The sequence below is a fragment of the Capricornis sumatraensis genome, chromosome 10, assembly GCF_032405125.1.
Source record: "Capricornis sumatraensis isolate serow.1 chromosome 10, serow.2, whole genome shotgun sequence".
Classification (NCBI taxonomy): Eukaryota; Metazoa; Chordata; class Mammalia; order Artiodactyla; family Bovidae; genus Capricornis; species Capricornis sumatraensis.
Window position 1 is genome coordinate 90,706,293 of NC_091078.1, and position 14,894 is coordinate 90,721,186.

The 14,894-nt window shown below is 40.6% G+C and overlaps 1 protein-coding gene across 1 annotated transcript in view; it reads left to right on the top strand.

Moving 5' to 3' along the window:
* The window catches only part of ERC2 (ELKS/RAB6-interacting/CAST family member 2), a 773,878-nt gene that overhangs the window by 512,459 nt on the left and 246,525 nt on the right, over positions 1-14,894 (top strand). Inside the window, exon 13 of the mRNA XM_068983117.1 lies at positions 534-669. Coding sequence (XP_068839218.1) covers positions 534-669 — 136 coding nt within the window. The remainder of the gene's footprint in view (positions 1-533; positions 670-14,894) is intronic.

Sequence of the window (14,894 nt, forward strand, 5' to 3'; positions counted from 1 at the left end):
TTGATGGAAGTAACTGGGTTCTTTCCTGCCTTGGGAATAACACCTGCTGTTCTCTCTACCTAAGGGGCTCCTCCACTAGTGTCTCCTGGGTTGAATCCTTTGAGTCTCAGCCATAGTCTTGTTTCCTTAGGAGGTTTCCCTGACCACAGTGACTGCAGTCCTTCCCCCACCGTACCGCTTGTCCACATATAATCACATCATCATCTCTTACAGCATGCTATGTATTTCCTTCAACATATGGAAACTCAAGTTGTGTGTTCTGGGTACTTGTCTGTCTCTCCCCACTGGACTTCTGCTCCATGAGGAGGGTGAAGACTATACCTGCCCCATTCACCACAGCAGCCTCACTGCCATTCTGGCACCTGGTGGTAAGTGGGTGCTTCAGACATATTTGTGGTTGAATGAATGGAATGTTTTGAAGTCCTAAATTTTCCGGAACACACATCAAAATATTCTATACTGGGTACTTCTATTACGATAACACATTATCTTCCAATGGCTGAATTTAACCAAGCTGTGCTGACTTTTCTCAGGCATATGAAGGATCAGAACAAGAAGGTGGCTAACCTGAAGCACAATCAACAGTTGGAAAAAAAGAAGAACGCCCAGTTACTGGAAGAAGTCCGCAGGCGAGAGGATAGCATGGCTGACAACTCTCAGCATTTGCAGGTGAGTCCAGCCTTCTCCTCTTAACCCTTAAATAATTGGAGATCAGCTCCCTCCAAAATATACTCTTTGCTGTGGGAAAGCAGGCGTGGAAATGGTGGATGTACCTTTGCTCTAAGTCCTGCACTAACCGTGTACTCCCAGGGAACCCAGTAGGTCTTTCTGAGAACGGAGCATAATTTTCAGAATAGTTCCCAAGAAAGGCAGGTTATGGTGGAACTTGCTCAATCTGCACACAGTCTCTTGGTTCCTGTGCCTCACCTTAAAAGGTAAGGGCTGCAGTTATAGAGCTGGCAAGAAGCTTGAAACAGGAATGTCTTCCTTTTAGAATTGTATTGAACTTGTTTTGGTGTCAGGAGTGAAATGTATGGGTGTTATCACAGAAGGTATTTGGAAGAGGATGCATCAAACTGATTTCAGACATTTTACAGAACTGGTTTTGTTTTGGTTCAAAACTCCAAGGCTCTGATCATTATTCTGTCTTTTCTGTGGAATATAGTTATCTCTGAATGGATGGCCCTATCTCAGAAACCAACTGGCCGACTGAAAACACCAATTTTTCCTCATTAGCCATCCCTATTTTTGGCGGAAGAGCTCTTCCCATGTGCTCAATAAAACATTCAAGCTAAAACAGGGCATTTGCTTTGAAGTTCCTTTATTTATTCCAGTGTGCCTTTAAACAGAGCAGTTCAAGTTCGAGTTGGCTGGAGTTCATGTTAAATTCTGCTTATTAATTAGTGTCTTTCTCTAGTTATATATTAGGTTTCCTCCTTGGAGATAGAAGAAGTTAGATAATTTCAGTATGTACTCATAATTCTCTTTTTTAATTGACCGAAAGAGAAATAAGTAATTATTCCAGAGTAGGAAATACAAGGAAATGTCTTGCATAGAACATGTCACAAGGTGGTTACATAGTCAATATTAGTTTCTTTTTTCTCTGTATTCTGGAGGTGCCCTGATGATGTCAATCAAACCCCTTTACATTGATGCCTGATTTGGGTATCATGATAGTAGCATCGAGTCCTTTGTTCCCTCATGGGATCATCTTTGGATGGACTAGTAGTTTATTTCAATCCATGGCTTCCTCAATGTTTTTGAGAAATCAGTCTCGGGTTTTGGGTTAGTTCTCCTATGAATCATATGAGATGTTATATTAGAACCTACAAATTGAGATAATAACTAAAATTTGCAGAACTGTATTGCCTTGTCAGATGTGTATTCTTATCCATGCCTTAGAGTAATGTAGGTGATTTTATATATGGTAATAGTAGAGTCTCGGAAAAGGTATGAAGTAGCATCCTAGTAAGTGGTAGACATGGAGACTTCAAGTCTTCCTGCCTTGAAGAAACAAATGGAGAGAAACAGCAGCAGTAGTGGATCCCATTTATTAACTTTTCAGTATGCTGTGTATTGTGCTGTCTTCGGTTCTGTCAGCTGGGTTTGTTGGGACTCTTATTTCCAAGTCATAGGAACACAACAAGTTGAACTAAGAAGAAAAAGGGACTCTGTTGGCTCAGTAAACTGAAAATTCCAGGAATAGACCCCAGATCTTATAACATGAAGGTATTGAAACAATAGCATCAGGAATCTGTCTTCATTCTACTCACAGGCGTGCTCTGCTCTTCGTTGTCTTGATTCTCAGGAAGGCTGTTCCACAGTGATGCCAACTATGGCTACCAGCATTCAGCCTACATTCTACGAGTACAGTCACCCCAGGGGGAGGAGAAAGGTTCTTTCTGAGTAGTTCTAGCAGAAATCCGAAGGCAGATAGAATGAATAAACTGGCCAGGCCATGATCAAGTTATATGGTTACCTAGAGTCTAGAGAAAAAGGGTTAACCTCACCCAAGTCACATCGTCTGAGACTGAGGACAGGTAATCCCTCACACAAAAGAGGGTTCTGCTCAGAAGGGATGCTGGGCAGATAAAATCACAGAGATCCATTATAACCATAGTATGGGGTAGATTAACTGTTATCCCATTTGATATATGAGAAGGAGGAGGAGGCCCCAAATTATTCAGCTAGTAAGTGGCAGAGTTGGGACACAAATCCAGATCTGACTATCTTCAAGTAGTGAGAGTTCTAATTAAGAGAGGAAGGCAAAAAAAAAACAAAACAAAAACCTGGAGTGGCAGAGAGACTTCATGGACCAGGTGGGATTGGAGCTAAGTTTGGCATGGAAGGGATGGAGCAGTAGGGCAGGCTCACCAAGCAGGAGGGCTATCAGAGAATGTACAGAGGCTGCATAGCACAAAACATGACAAACCAGTTGGTCACGGTGACACAGAGATTAAGTGTTGCTATTATCTTCCTTAGCTGACTCTGGAGCCAGAATGCCTAAGTTTCAAGCTTCCGAATTCACCAGCTGAATGTTCTTAGCAGGTTATTTCCCTAAGCCGCAGTTTTTTCATCTGTAAAATGGATATGATCATTGCACCTACTCCAGAGTTACTGTGAGGACTAAAGGGTCAGTGCATGTAAAGAATTTAGAACTGTGCTTGGCACAAACTGTGCTCAAAATAAGTGTTAGTGATTGACAGTTTGTATATTGGGTTGGTCAGAAAGTTCATTCAAGTTTTTCCATAAGAGGTTATGAAATAGGAAAAGATAAAAGAAGCATTTTTTAGAATATGTATTATATGTGTGGTTATTTGTGCAGTTCTGCTATGATATGTGTTGAGCATCAAAGTTTCTGTTTTTTCTATATATAGTAATTTTTTTCTTTTCTAAGGACATGTCTAGTTATGGAAATTAATGTCTTGTTTTGGCCCATGAACTTTTGTATAGCAATATTTTCATAAGGGGCCTTGATAACTACCTCATAGGCATATTCATAAAAGATAGCATGGTCTGGAATTGCTTAGTTGCATTCCTGACCACCCCAAATAAAGGAGAGCATATGAAATGCAATAAAAAGTAATCACGATTAATTTTGATGAAAATGTCTCTGGTTAAGGTTAATATAGAGTGAAACTCCCACTTTCCTGGATTGTGAAGCAGATGTACTCAGATGCAGTAATTACTGCCTTCTGTAGACAGAACTTTCCTTTCTGAGGGCACTTGATTTTTCAGTTTTACTGTTGTTTTAGGTACTTCCTGTTTATAAGTTAGCCTGCTAATCCCTTTAAGTTTCAATCAATTGGGATCTGGTTTCGATGGCTGGTTGGTTGACTGGTTGGTAGATCTAAGTTTGGCACCTACTAAACTTGACTGTGGCTCAGATCATGAACACCTTATTGCCAAATTCAAACTTAAATCGAAGAAAGTAGGGAAAACCACTAGACCATTCAGGTATGACCTAAATCAAATTCCTTACGACTATACAGTGGAAGTGAGAAATAGATTTAAGGGACTAGATCTGATAGATAGAGTGCCTGATGAACTATGGAGGGAGGGTTGTGACATTGTATAGGAGACACGGATCAAGACCATCCTCATGGAAAAGAAATGCAAAAAAGCAAAATGGCTGTCTGGGGAGGTCTTACAAAGAGCTGTGAACAGAAGAGAAGCAAAAAGCAAAGGAGAAAAGGAAAGATATAAGCATCTGAATGCAGAGTTCCAGAGAACAGCAAGGAGAGATAAGAAAGCCTTCCTCAGTGATCATTGCAAAGAAATAGAGGAAAAGAACAGAATGGGAAAGACTAGAGATTTCTTCAAGAAAATTAGAGATAACAAGGGAACATTTCATGCAAAGATGGGCTCGATAAAGGACAGAAATGGTATGGCCCTAACAGAAGCAGAAGATATTAAGAAGAGGTGGCAAGAATACACAGAAGAACTGTACAAAAAAGATCTTCACGACCCAGATAATCACGATGGTGTGATCACTCACACCAGACATCCTGGAATGTGGAGTCAAGTACGCCTTAGAAAGCATCACCACGAACAAAGCTAGTGGAGGTGATGGAATTCCAGGTGAGCTATTTCAAATCCTGAAAGAGGATGCTGTGAAAGTGCTGCACTCAATATGCCAGCAAATTTGGAAAACTCAGCAGTGGCCACAGGACTGGAAAAGGTCAGTTTTCATTCCAGTCCCAAAGAAAGGCAATGCCAAAGAATGCTCAAACTACCACACAATTGCACTCATCTCACATGCTAGTAAAGTAATGCTCAAAATTCTCCAAGCCAGGCTTCAGCAGTACATGAACCATGAACTTCCAGATGTTCAAGCTGGTTTTAGAAAAGGCAGAGGAACCAGAGATCAAATTGCCAACATTTGCTGGATCATCGAAAAAGGAAGAGAGTTTCAGAAACACATCTATTTCTGCTTTATTGACCATGCCAAAGTCTTTGACTGTGTGGATCACAATAAACTGTGGAAAATTCTGAAAGAGGTGGGAATACCAGACCACCTGACCTGCCTCTTGAGAAACCTCTATGCAGGTCAGGAAGCAACAGTTAGAACTGGACATGGAACAACAGACTGGTTCCAGATGGGGAAAGGAGTAGTACGTCAAGGCTGTATTTTGTCACCCTGCTTATTTAACTTCTATGCAGAGTACGTCATGAGAAACGCTGGACTGGAAGAAGCGCAAGCTGGAATCAAGATTGCTGGGAGAAATATCAATAACCTCAGATATGCAGATGACACCACCCTTATGACACAAAGTGAAGAGGAACTAAAAAGCCTCTTGATGAAAGTGAAAGAGGAGAGTGAAAAAGTTGGCTTAAAGCTCAACATTCAGAAAACTAAGATCATGGCATCCAGTCCCATCACTCCATGGCAAATAAACAGGGAAACAGTGGAAAGAATGTCAGACTTTATTTTTGGGGGCTCCAAAATCACTGCAGATGGTGATTGCAACCATGAAATTAAAAGATGCTTACTCCTTGGAAGGAAAGTTATGACCAACCTAGACAGCATATTTAGCTATTAAGCATATTCAACATATACAAAAGCGTTACTTTGCCAACAACGGTCCATCTAGTCAAGGCTATGGTCTTTCCAGTGGTCATGTATGGATGTGAGAGTTGTACTGTGAAGAAAGCTGAGCACCGAAGAATTGATGCTTTTGAACTGTGGTGTTGGGGAAGACTCGTGAGAGCCCCTTGGAACTGCAAGGAGATCTGACCAGTCCATTCTAAAGATCAGTCCTGGGTGTTCTTTAGACGGACTGATGCTAAAGCTGAAACTCCAATACTTTGGCCACCTCATGCAAAGAGTTGACTCATTGGAAAAGACTCTGATGCTGGGAGGGATTGGGGGCAGGAGGAGAAGGGGACGATAGAGGATAAGATGGCTGGATAGCATCACTGACTCAATGCACATGAGTCTGAGTGAACTCCGGGAGATGGTGATGGACAGGGAGGCCTGGCGTGCTGCGATTCAGGGGGTTGCAAAGAGTTGGACACAACTAAGCGACTGAACTGAAATGAACTGAAACTTGACTTATTCTACACCAGCATTTTGTAATGTTTCAACACCCTGACTTCATGATTTTGTCGAACCAAATAGGTATTATATCCAGAAAAAATCTTAGGTTAAAGTACTGCCTGCAACAGTAACAGCTGTTGGATCAGACTCCAAAAAGAGATCGAAGAGATTCATCCAATTCGTATGAGAATCAGAGACAAATTTGAATGTAGATAAAGTGACCATGTTATTTATTATCCAAACTTGGAGAGAAGCAAAAACTGGACCATTTCAGTCAAACCTAGAAATGCAGTCATTAAGAAAGATTTTACAAACTCACCCTTCTTTAGTTCCTAAGTTTATCGTTTTATGGCAGGAATTGCAGGCTCAAGTGCCTTCAGGGTCTAGACTATTAATGTAAATAAGAAACAGGTTTGCATGTAAGAAAATTTATGATGTCTGGTTCTTTCACCTTTTTTTCTTTTTTTGGTAGAGATGTATCAGTTAGCAAGCGCCATAATAATGCTGTGTAGCAAATCACTCCCAAACTCAGTGACTTTAAAGCATCAATAGTTATTCTCACAGATTTTTAGGTAGACAAGTAGGTCAGCTCCTCCAGAGTGAGCTAGGGTGGGTAGGTCTGTTGCTCACTCAGGTCTGTGGGTGGCTGGACAGCTCTTTTCCACATGTGTTTGTTCTGATGCTCAGGCTGAAGGGGCATCAGTAACCCAAGGAAAACTGTCTATGACAGTAGCAGAGACACAGGACAGAAAGCCAAAAGGTGCTATGTCTCATAAGGCCTAGTCTTAAACTAACAGTGATTTTTCACCCCACTTCAAGGCACATGGGTAAGCTAATCATCAAGGTTTGGTGAAATACCCTCTGTTCAAGAAGAGAACATTGTAAAGAAATAGATATAAGGAAGGGTGAAGAATTGAGATCAGTCATTCAATCTGTTACAAAGAGATAATGTTTGGAAAAATATTTCTCTATTATAAGAAAAACAATAACATAAATATAATGAAAAATTGCAGCTGCAGTAGCTTTAGTCTATGGATGTAATTGAGAGTGGCGGGGACTGTAGGGAACTCCAGAACTCATGCCTCAGTGAAAGCGGTTGGGACCACGAAACTTTGGCTAAATAGATATTGCCAAATATCTAGGGTGGGTTAGGGTTGAGGGCCCTTCTGATTGCCATAAAAATGTAAAATCTTATGTGAAATCCATGGATTTTAGAAAATCGGTTCCATTTCTTAAAGCATTCTATGGGTCCAGTGAAGCACATGTGCTGGTGAATTGAGTGTTGGTTTTCAGCCTCTATTGCACAGCCTCATGCTCTGATCCCACTGGTTTCATGTGGTATAAGTAAAGATTAAGAATGTACACTTAACTAGGTTAGCCTGACCAATTGAAGAGAGATGGCAGTTTAGTGTATTTATGGTTTTTTTTTCCTTGTTGTTGTTATTGGAAAATACCTTGAGTGGCTTGAATTATTGTTCCTCAGAGGAGATACCCACAATAAAGAGGAATAGAGAGTATTCTTAATTTAAGTTCTAGTTGGCAAAGAGGGCAGGAAGGGAGAGATAAAGCGCCATGGAGTTGAACTCTCCAGTGTTAAAATAGTGGCCCTGTTTTTAGTGCAGGACCTTGAGTAAGGCAGAATTTCTCTCTCACTTTTTTTCACCTGTAAATGGGGATTACACTCTGTGGCTCCATGGGTGGGTTAAATAAGATGAGGTTTATGAAACAGCCTAGCAGAGTACCTGGTCTATGTGAGGTTCAGTTATTAGAGCTTTCTCCCAGAGAGACTGATAATGAGCTTTTAAATATAGAAGACAGTGACCGATGGGAGTATCACGCAACGAATCCTTTGCAACTATTTTATGCTGATGAGTAATACAGATATAGAGAACACATCAGTAAATGAAAGTTTCCAATAAAGCATTAAAAAAACATTTTGGGCAATAAGGAGGAAAAATTAAAACATTTTTCAAGTTTATGTTGAATTGTCTGTGAAAGTAAGATGTGAAAGATCGTGATTTTCTTGTATAATTCTCTAGAACTGTTCCCCAGGACACAGATTATGGAGCATAATATTTATGTCTGGCCTTGGGGCTTTGGGCTTCTGTGTGTCCCACTAGAGCCCACATGGACGTTTTTCAACAAGGTGTTTTGCCGGAGATTCCCACTAAATCGTCATTACCAGAATGGGATGCATTTCCCACCCACTCCTCCACCCACAACTTCTGGCTGTTTCTTGCTGAGTAAATATGCCAATTTGAAATCCCAGTGGACATCTTTGTAGATTTTGGCTTCATTTTCCGCTATGCAGCTTATTGAGTTAATGAAGTAACATTCTAAGAAATACACACACCAATATTTTATGTTCCTTTTCTGTTGTATGTCTGCAGAATTCTCTTCAATTTATTGCCTGAAAACTAAAGTCTGTTCTTGTATGCTTCCGTTTCCAAATTATAGGTTCCCAGGGAACTGTAAAGTTTCTTCTCTGCCAGTGGTTAAACCCAAGTGTGATCAGTTTAAAAAGCAAGTGAATGTTCCCATTTATTCTTGTCCTTTTAGCAAAATTCTAAAAAATAAATAAAAAAACCTAGAAAGACAATTTTATTTTTCTGTCTGTGCAATTCTGTGCAGCCATATCTTTTTTCCAATGAGACTTCCTTTACTTTGCTCCTCCAATTAGGACTGGAATCAGCTCACAGAGGAAGTGTAGCAAACAACATAAACCTCAAAAATGTGTAACTTTTAGCAAAACATATAGTTCTTTATGAAGTTCCCAAGCTTGGCTAAGTTTCCCACCCACCCCCTCCCCATGCAGCGGGACATGTGTGTTGTAAGTAGCAATTTTTAAGCCTCATATCTATATGTTCATCTCTCTAAGTCACTGAGTTAAGTTCAATTCACTAAGCTTAAAATTGTTACTCTGACTGTGATCTATATTCATGTGTTATGTACACTTCTAAGTACTGCCATTAGAAGAAACCTGACCAGCAGAGCTAAGAGATTCATCATTGTCAAAATACGATTATTTAGTTCCTAGTTTTTCATGGCTGTTCCATAGGCATGGTGTAGAGTGATTTAGGAAAGCTCCATTTCAGCCATCTTGTTCAACATATGGAAAGATAAAAAAAGTCATCCTAAGATTGTTTAAAAGGAAAACCCACATTTGTTCAAATTTTCATTAGAACTTAATATGATTTTTTGAATACTATGAGTTGCCTTATTTCTTTTTTCTTGTAATTTTCTACCTTGATGGGTAGAGATGGGGAAGTTCCATTAAGTTGTGGATGAATTCCATCGCGTCGTTGAAATGTGGACTGAGCTTCATCCAACATTTCCAGACTCTGTTCAGGGTTTCAGACAATGAAAAATATGGAAGTATTTGCAAGTCTGTGGAGGACACAGAACATTGGCCAGGGGACTCAGGGTTAGTACAGAAGTGCTTTCTTTTCTTGGGGATTTATTTTGACATTTGTTTTTCTTTCACACTATAATCCCCCACGAGCCAAAAAATGACTTTTGTTGTAGCAGGTCCCTGCAGGCATTCTCAGAAAATCTTATTTGACAGTCACTTTCTAGTAGCCTTGACTTGAAGTTGTTCCTCTTTGTAGTAACTCATAGACTGTCAGGGGTGACAAGGCATCCTGTGCAATGTATTGGGGAGCTCACCGTTTGTTACACTGTTCCAAGAAGCCAAGTGAAATCATGTAAATAAAACTGTTGTATGTGGAATTTTTCTTCTTTCCTCCCAATAAAGTATTACTTGTTTTTCCAAATGTGCAGTAACTTGCATATTTCTTCTGAGAAATGTCTTCAGCTTTTTTCTGAGGATTTGTGACCTAATCCTCCACTTCATATAGCCCCTCTGTACAAACAGAGTATATTTCTATGGAAAAGAGAGGTTTACCCTTAATCAAGTGTTGCCTAATCTACCTACTAAATTACCCCTTGGAGACAAAGTGGCGTTCACTATTCTTTGCTGCAGAGTTTTCACGTTTCAATCCATTAGTGCCTCTCCAGCAGTCCTCAGCAAAGTGGATGTTTGTCAGAATCAGAAGATCCTGCTGAATGAAATATAATGTATCTGTCACATGAAATCACTGTTATTATGGAAGTAGAGTCTTGAATGCTCTGGATAACTGGGCTTGAGGGGTAATGGGGGCTGGAAAAAGGAATCTTCCTAAAATATGTTAATCTTATTCACTTTGATGGAGGTTTCTTAGGATGATTAGAGTTCTTTTTAAAATATTATCTCTTTTTTGTGTCTTTGGTCCCAGAAATACAAATTGATAAGGGGAAGGTAACATGCATCCTACTGTAATCTCCAGTGAGAATTAGAGATAGATGTGCTAAAGGGAAGAGTATGCTTCACTTCTAGGGAGAGGGGAGGCTTTGCTTTGTAGAGTCTGCTTTTTTTATATATGTTTGTTTATTTATGTATTTGACTGTGCCGAGTCTTGGTTGCAGCATACAGGATCTTCGATTTTCACTGTGGCATGCAGGATCTTTAATTGCGCCCTGTAGGATCAAGTTCCTTGGCCAAGGATCAAACCTGGGTTCCTGCATCCTTCCTGCAAGAATCAAACTAAGACTTCCAGAGTTCTTAGTCACTGGACCACCAGAAAAGTCCTGTGTTTACCTTTAAATTTGACCTTCAGGTTTATTTTGAGGTGAAGTTTGGGCTGTAAACTGGAGACATCATTTTTACATGTTTGTTAAAATTGCTGCGGATGATCAGTTTAGCCAATAATAGCAGTGCACCTCAGCCAGAGCCCAGTGTGCTTCTCCCAGCGCTTTCATGGGATGATCCTCCTTTCCTAGGTGAAAGTTTGTGAACCAGAAACCATGCTTTAAAAGCCCCTGAGAAATGAGAACTTTAATGTGTGTACTTGGGATCATCTGTATGTTTTCCTTCTCCTCTGCTTGAATCCGTTGCTTGTGCAGTATAATTTTCAAAGTAGAACACAGTGAAGGCATTACTAAAGGACCTACACTTTGAAGGCATGCGGACTGAGGGAGAAAACAGTTTTGAGTGCAAACTCTTACTATTTTTTCAAAAGTAAAATTTACATAATAATGCACATACATGGGATTCTGGGGTTTGCTAGTTCCTAGGGGGCAGTTGTGTTCAACATGTATCAAAAGAGCCAGTCCAGTTAAACTGGTTCTTCCTGGTTAGGGTAATTATGGCAGGTTTACCCTAAGATATGGCTACCAGAGGTTAGTCTTGGGGCACCTGCAAATCACAGTGTGTGTCACCCTGATATCAATAACCTCTTTCTAATGGATGCTGGTATTTCAGCACATTGCTGGCCAGCGTGGAGATCTGGGCATGGCTAATTTAAAAAAAATATTAGGTTTGACTTACAGCTTGTCCGTAGCATTGCTAAACTGTATGTTCTAACTCTCCAGATTATGGAAATGACAGTCAATGGCATGGGCGATGATTTAGATGGAAATCTTGCAAAAAGAAAGTACAACTCTAAAATCTTGTTCCTACTCACTTATAGTCTCTCCTGTAATACCCGTTTGGGAAGTTGCTAATTTAGATTTATGACACTTTTAATTTCTTCTCTGCTATTATACTTTTCCTCTACATCTTATTTATGTTGCTTGTTTAAAAAAAAAATGCAAGGTTAAGCAATCATGAGTTTTTCTAACTAGATCTAGGACCATACAAGCCCCTTGTTTTGCTAATAAGGGAAGTAATGGGCCCAGCAAAGGCAAATGACCTACCCAATATCCCAGGAGTTAATAGCCAAAGGGAGACCAGATCCCAGGCCTTCTGCATTCTTGTCCAGTGCTGTTTGTGTAGCCCTCTGGTTCCAGAAGATACAGCTGCCTTCAGTAGGATTTGAACCATTAACCCAAAAGTCCAAAGATCAGGGCTGTGCTTTCTTAGTGTTGGATTTTAGATATACTGTCTAAGATGACATAAAATTACCCCTCACAATAAACTAAGCTTTATGTGTATTTTGTAAACAGGATATTCTATCATCTCCTGTTCTCTTATGTTTTTAAAATTAGAGTAAATTAATAAGTGGCAAAGTGGGAAACTGCTTTGAGAATTGTCTATGAATCTTAGGACTCTTTAGATGATAAAAATTGGTTTACATTTTTCTATCTTTGTCACTTTTTCTCTTTTACAGAGGCGGAGAGTGAAAAGTGAAAGTGTTAGTTGCTCAGTAGTGTTCCACTCTGTGACCCCATGGCTCCTCTCCTCTGTCCTTGGAATTCTTTAGGCAAGATTCCTGGAGTGGGTTGCCATTCCTTTCTCCAGATCTTCCCTACACAGGAATCTAACCAGGGTCTCCTGCATTACAGACAAATTATTGTCTGAACTACCAGGGAAGCCCTTTGTAGAGTCTGGTCACCCATAAAGAAATGCACGCAGTCTTTTGTGGAAAACAAGTGTGAATTGCTTAGAGAGTTCAACAATAACGATGAGTACTGCTACTTTTTATTGAGCGATGAATTAGGTCAAGAATAAATTCTTTGGTTGAGTTCCTTGGGAAATGTAGAGTCTGAGATAAATATGCCCGAGGTTGGTTGGGAGTGCTCTCAGGAAGGAAAGCCTGACTGAGCACAGGAAGAAACTGAACTGTAATTGCAGCAAAGGCCTCAACAGTTCCTATCAGTTGCTCTGGAATTGGGATGACCTTTTGGATGGAGTTGAGCCCAGTTGAGATGAGGGGGCTGGGCCATTGTAACCCCTCATCAACAATCAATGATGCAACCCACCGTGGGGATGGTAAGGAGGTTCTCAGGGCAGGCACATCCCTGGCAGCTGGCAAGTGAGTGCCTTGGTCTTGGAGAGGAATCGGGGCAGTGCGCCACTGCATCTACAGCAGACATCCAGTATGGATGTTGCACTGTCCCCTTTGACACCCACAGCAGATGCACACATCTGATCTCAGGACTGTTTTGTGTACCCAGCTTCATAAGTTTTTCAATACATGCAGCTGTTAAAAAAAAAACAATCCTAGTTGACCAAATTGCTCTGTATACACATTTACCTATTTACTCTTCCCAATGAATAAATTACGTTATAAGTATCTTTGAAGCAATTTTTACAAATGAAAAGATTGAGACTGGGTGATTTTAAACAAGAGAAAGAGCTGGCATTCTTTTTCCTCAGGCCTCAACTGCAGTAACTATAGCCACAGTGAAAATAGTGGTCACACTATTCCAAAAACAGATAGAAAAGTTAGATGACATAAACTTGGGTAAGGAGGCTTCACTTGGATTTATAGATTATTGGCTTATATTCTTTTAATTAATGGCATAAACTTCAGTTTAGTCACTCAGTCATTCCAATTCTTTGTGACACCATGGACTACAGCACGCCAGGCTTCCCTGTCCATCACCAACTCCTGTAGCTTACTCAAACTCATGTCCATTGAGTCAGTGATGCCATCCAACCATCTCACCCTCTGTCTTCCCCTTCTCCTCCTGCCTTCAATCTTTCCCAGCATCAGGGTCTTTTCAAATGAGTCAGCTCTTCACATCAGGTGGCCAAATTATTGGAGTTTCAGCTTCAACATCAGTCCTTCCAATGAATACCCAGGACTGTTCTCCTTTAGGATGGACTGGTTGGATCCCCTTGTAGTCCAAGGGACTCTCAAGAGTCTTCTCCATACCACAGTTCAAAAGCATCAATTCTTTGGTGCTCAGCTTTCTTTATAGTCCAACTCTCACATCCATACATGACTACTGAAAAAACCATTACTTTGACTAGATGGACCTTTGTTGGCAAAGTAATGTATCTGCTTTTTAATATGTTGTCTAGGTTGGTCATAACTTTTCTCCCAAGGAGCAAGCATCTTTTAATTTCATGGCTGCAATCACCATCTGCAATGATTTTGGAGCCCCCTAAAATAAAGTTTTTCCACTGTTTCCCTGTCTATTTGCCGTGGAGTGATGGGACTGGATGCCGTGATCTTCGTTTTCTGAATGTTGAGTTTTAAGCCAACTTTTTCACTCTCTTCTTTCTCTTTCATCAAGAGGCTCTTTAGTTCTTCTTCACTTTCTGCCATAAGTGTGGTGTCATCTGCATATCTGAGGTTGTTGATATTCCTCCCAGCAATCTTGATTCCAGCTTGTGCTTCATACTGTCCAGCATTTCTCATGATGTACTCTGTGTATAAGTTAAATAAGCAGGGTGACAATATAGACTTAAATGCTTCTTAAAAGCAGGTAAAACTCTGTCTACCTGTTGCCTCAGCTCAGCAAGCAGTCCCCTTGATGTTTTCTGAGGACTTTTGTGTGCCAGGTACTGTGCTACCTGCTGGGCGTTTAACAACCAGTTTGGAAGAATTCTTTACCCTTGAGTATCTCAAGATCTTTTCTTCTGACTAAAGGTGTCTTTCTCAGGCTTCTGATTTGCAAGCAGCTTCTGAAAGTAAACTAAAGAGTGTGTTCCTGGGCTGTTGCTTGTCCTAGGATGGAAGATGTGAAAGAGGTAACAAAGAATGTTTCTGCAGCTAGAGCCTTGGTGGGCCAGGGCAGAAGCTGTAGAAGGCCTTATGAATCATAGATCAGCAGCGCAGCTTTCAATGTCTGAGTGGGTGAGAGCTGAAAGGACCAAGGCAGTTGAGGATCTGAATTCTATTCTAGGTTCAGTCTCTAATTAGCTGTGTGATTTTGAGCAGGTAGTTTCTGTTCTCTCTGAGCCTGCTTTTTTTTGTCTACAAACCAAGAGGCTTATATTGGTGGTGAGGGCCCTTTCAGCTCTGAAATCTTGGAGTCCTGGAACTAGCTGAAGGATGCATACATGTGCTGAATTAAAAGTGCCAGTGGAGAAGACAGTTCATGGTCCACTGAGATGCTGCTGCCCCAACACAGCATTCATGTCAGT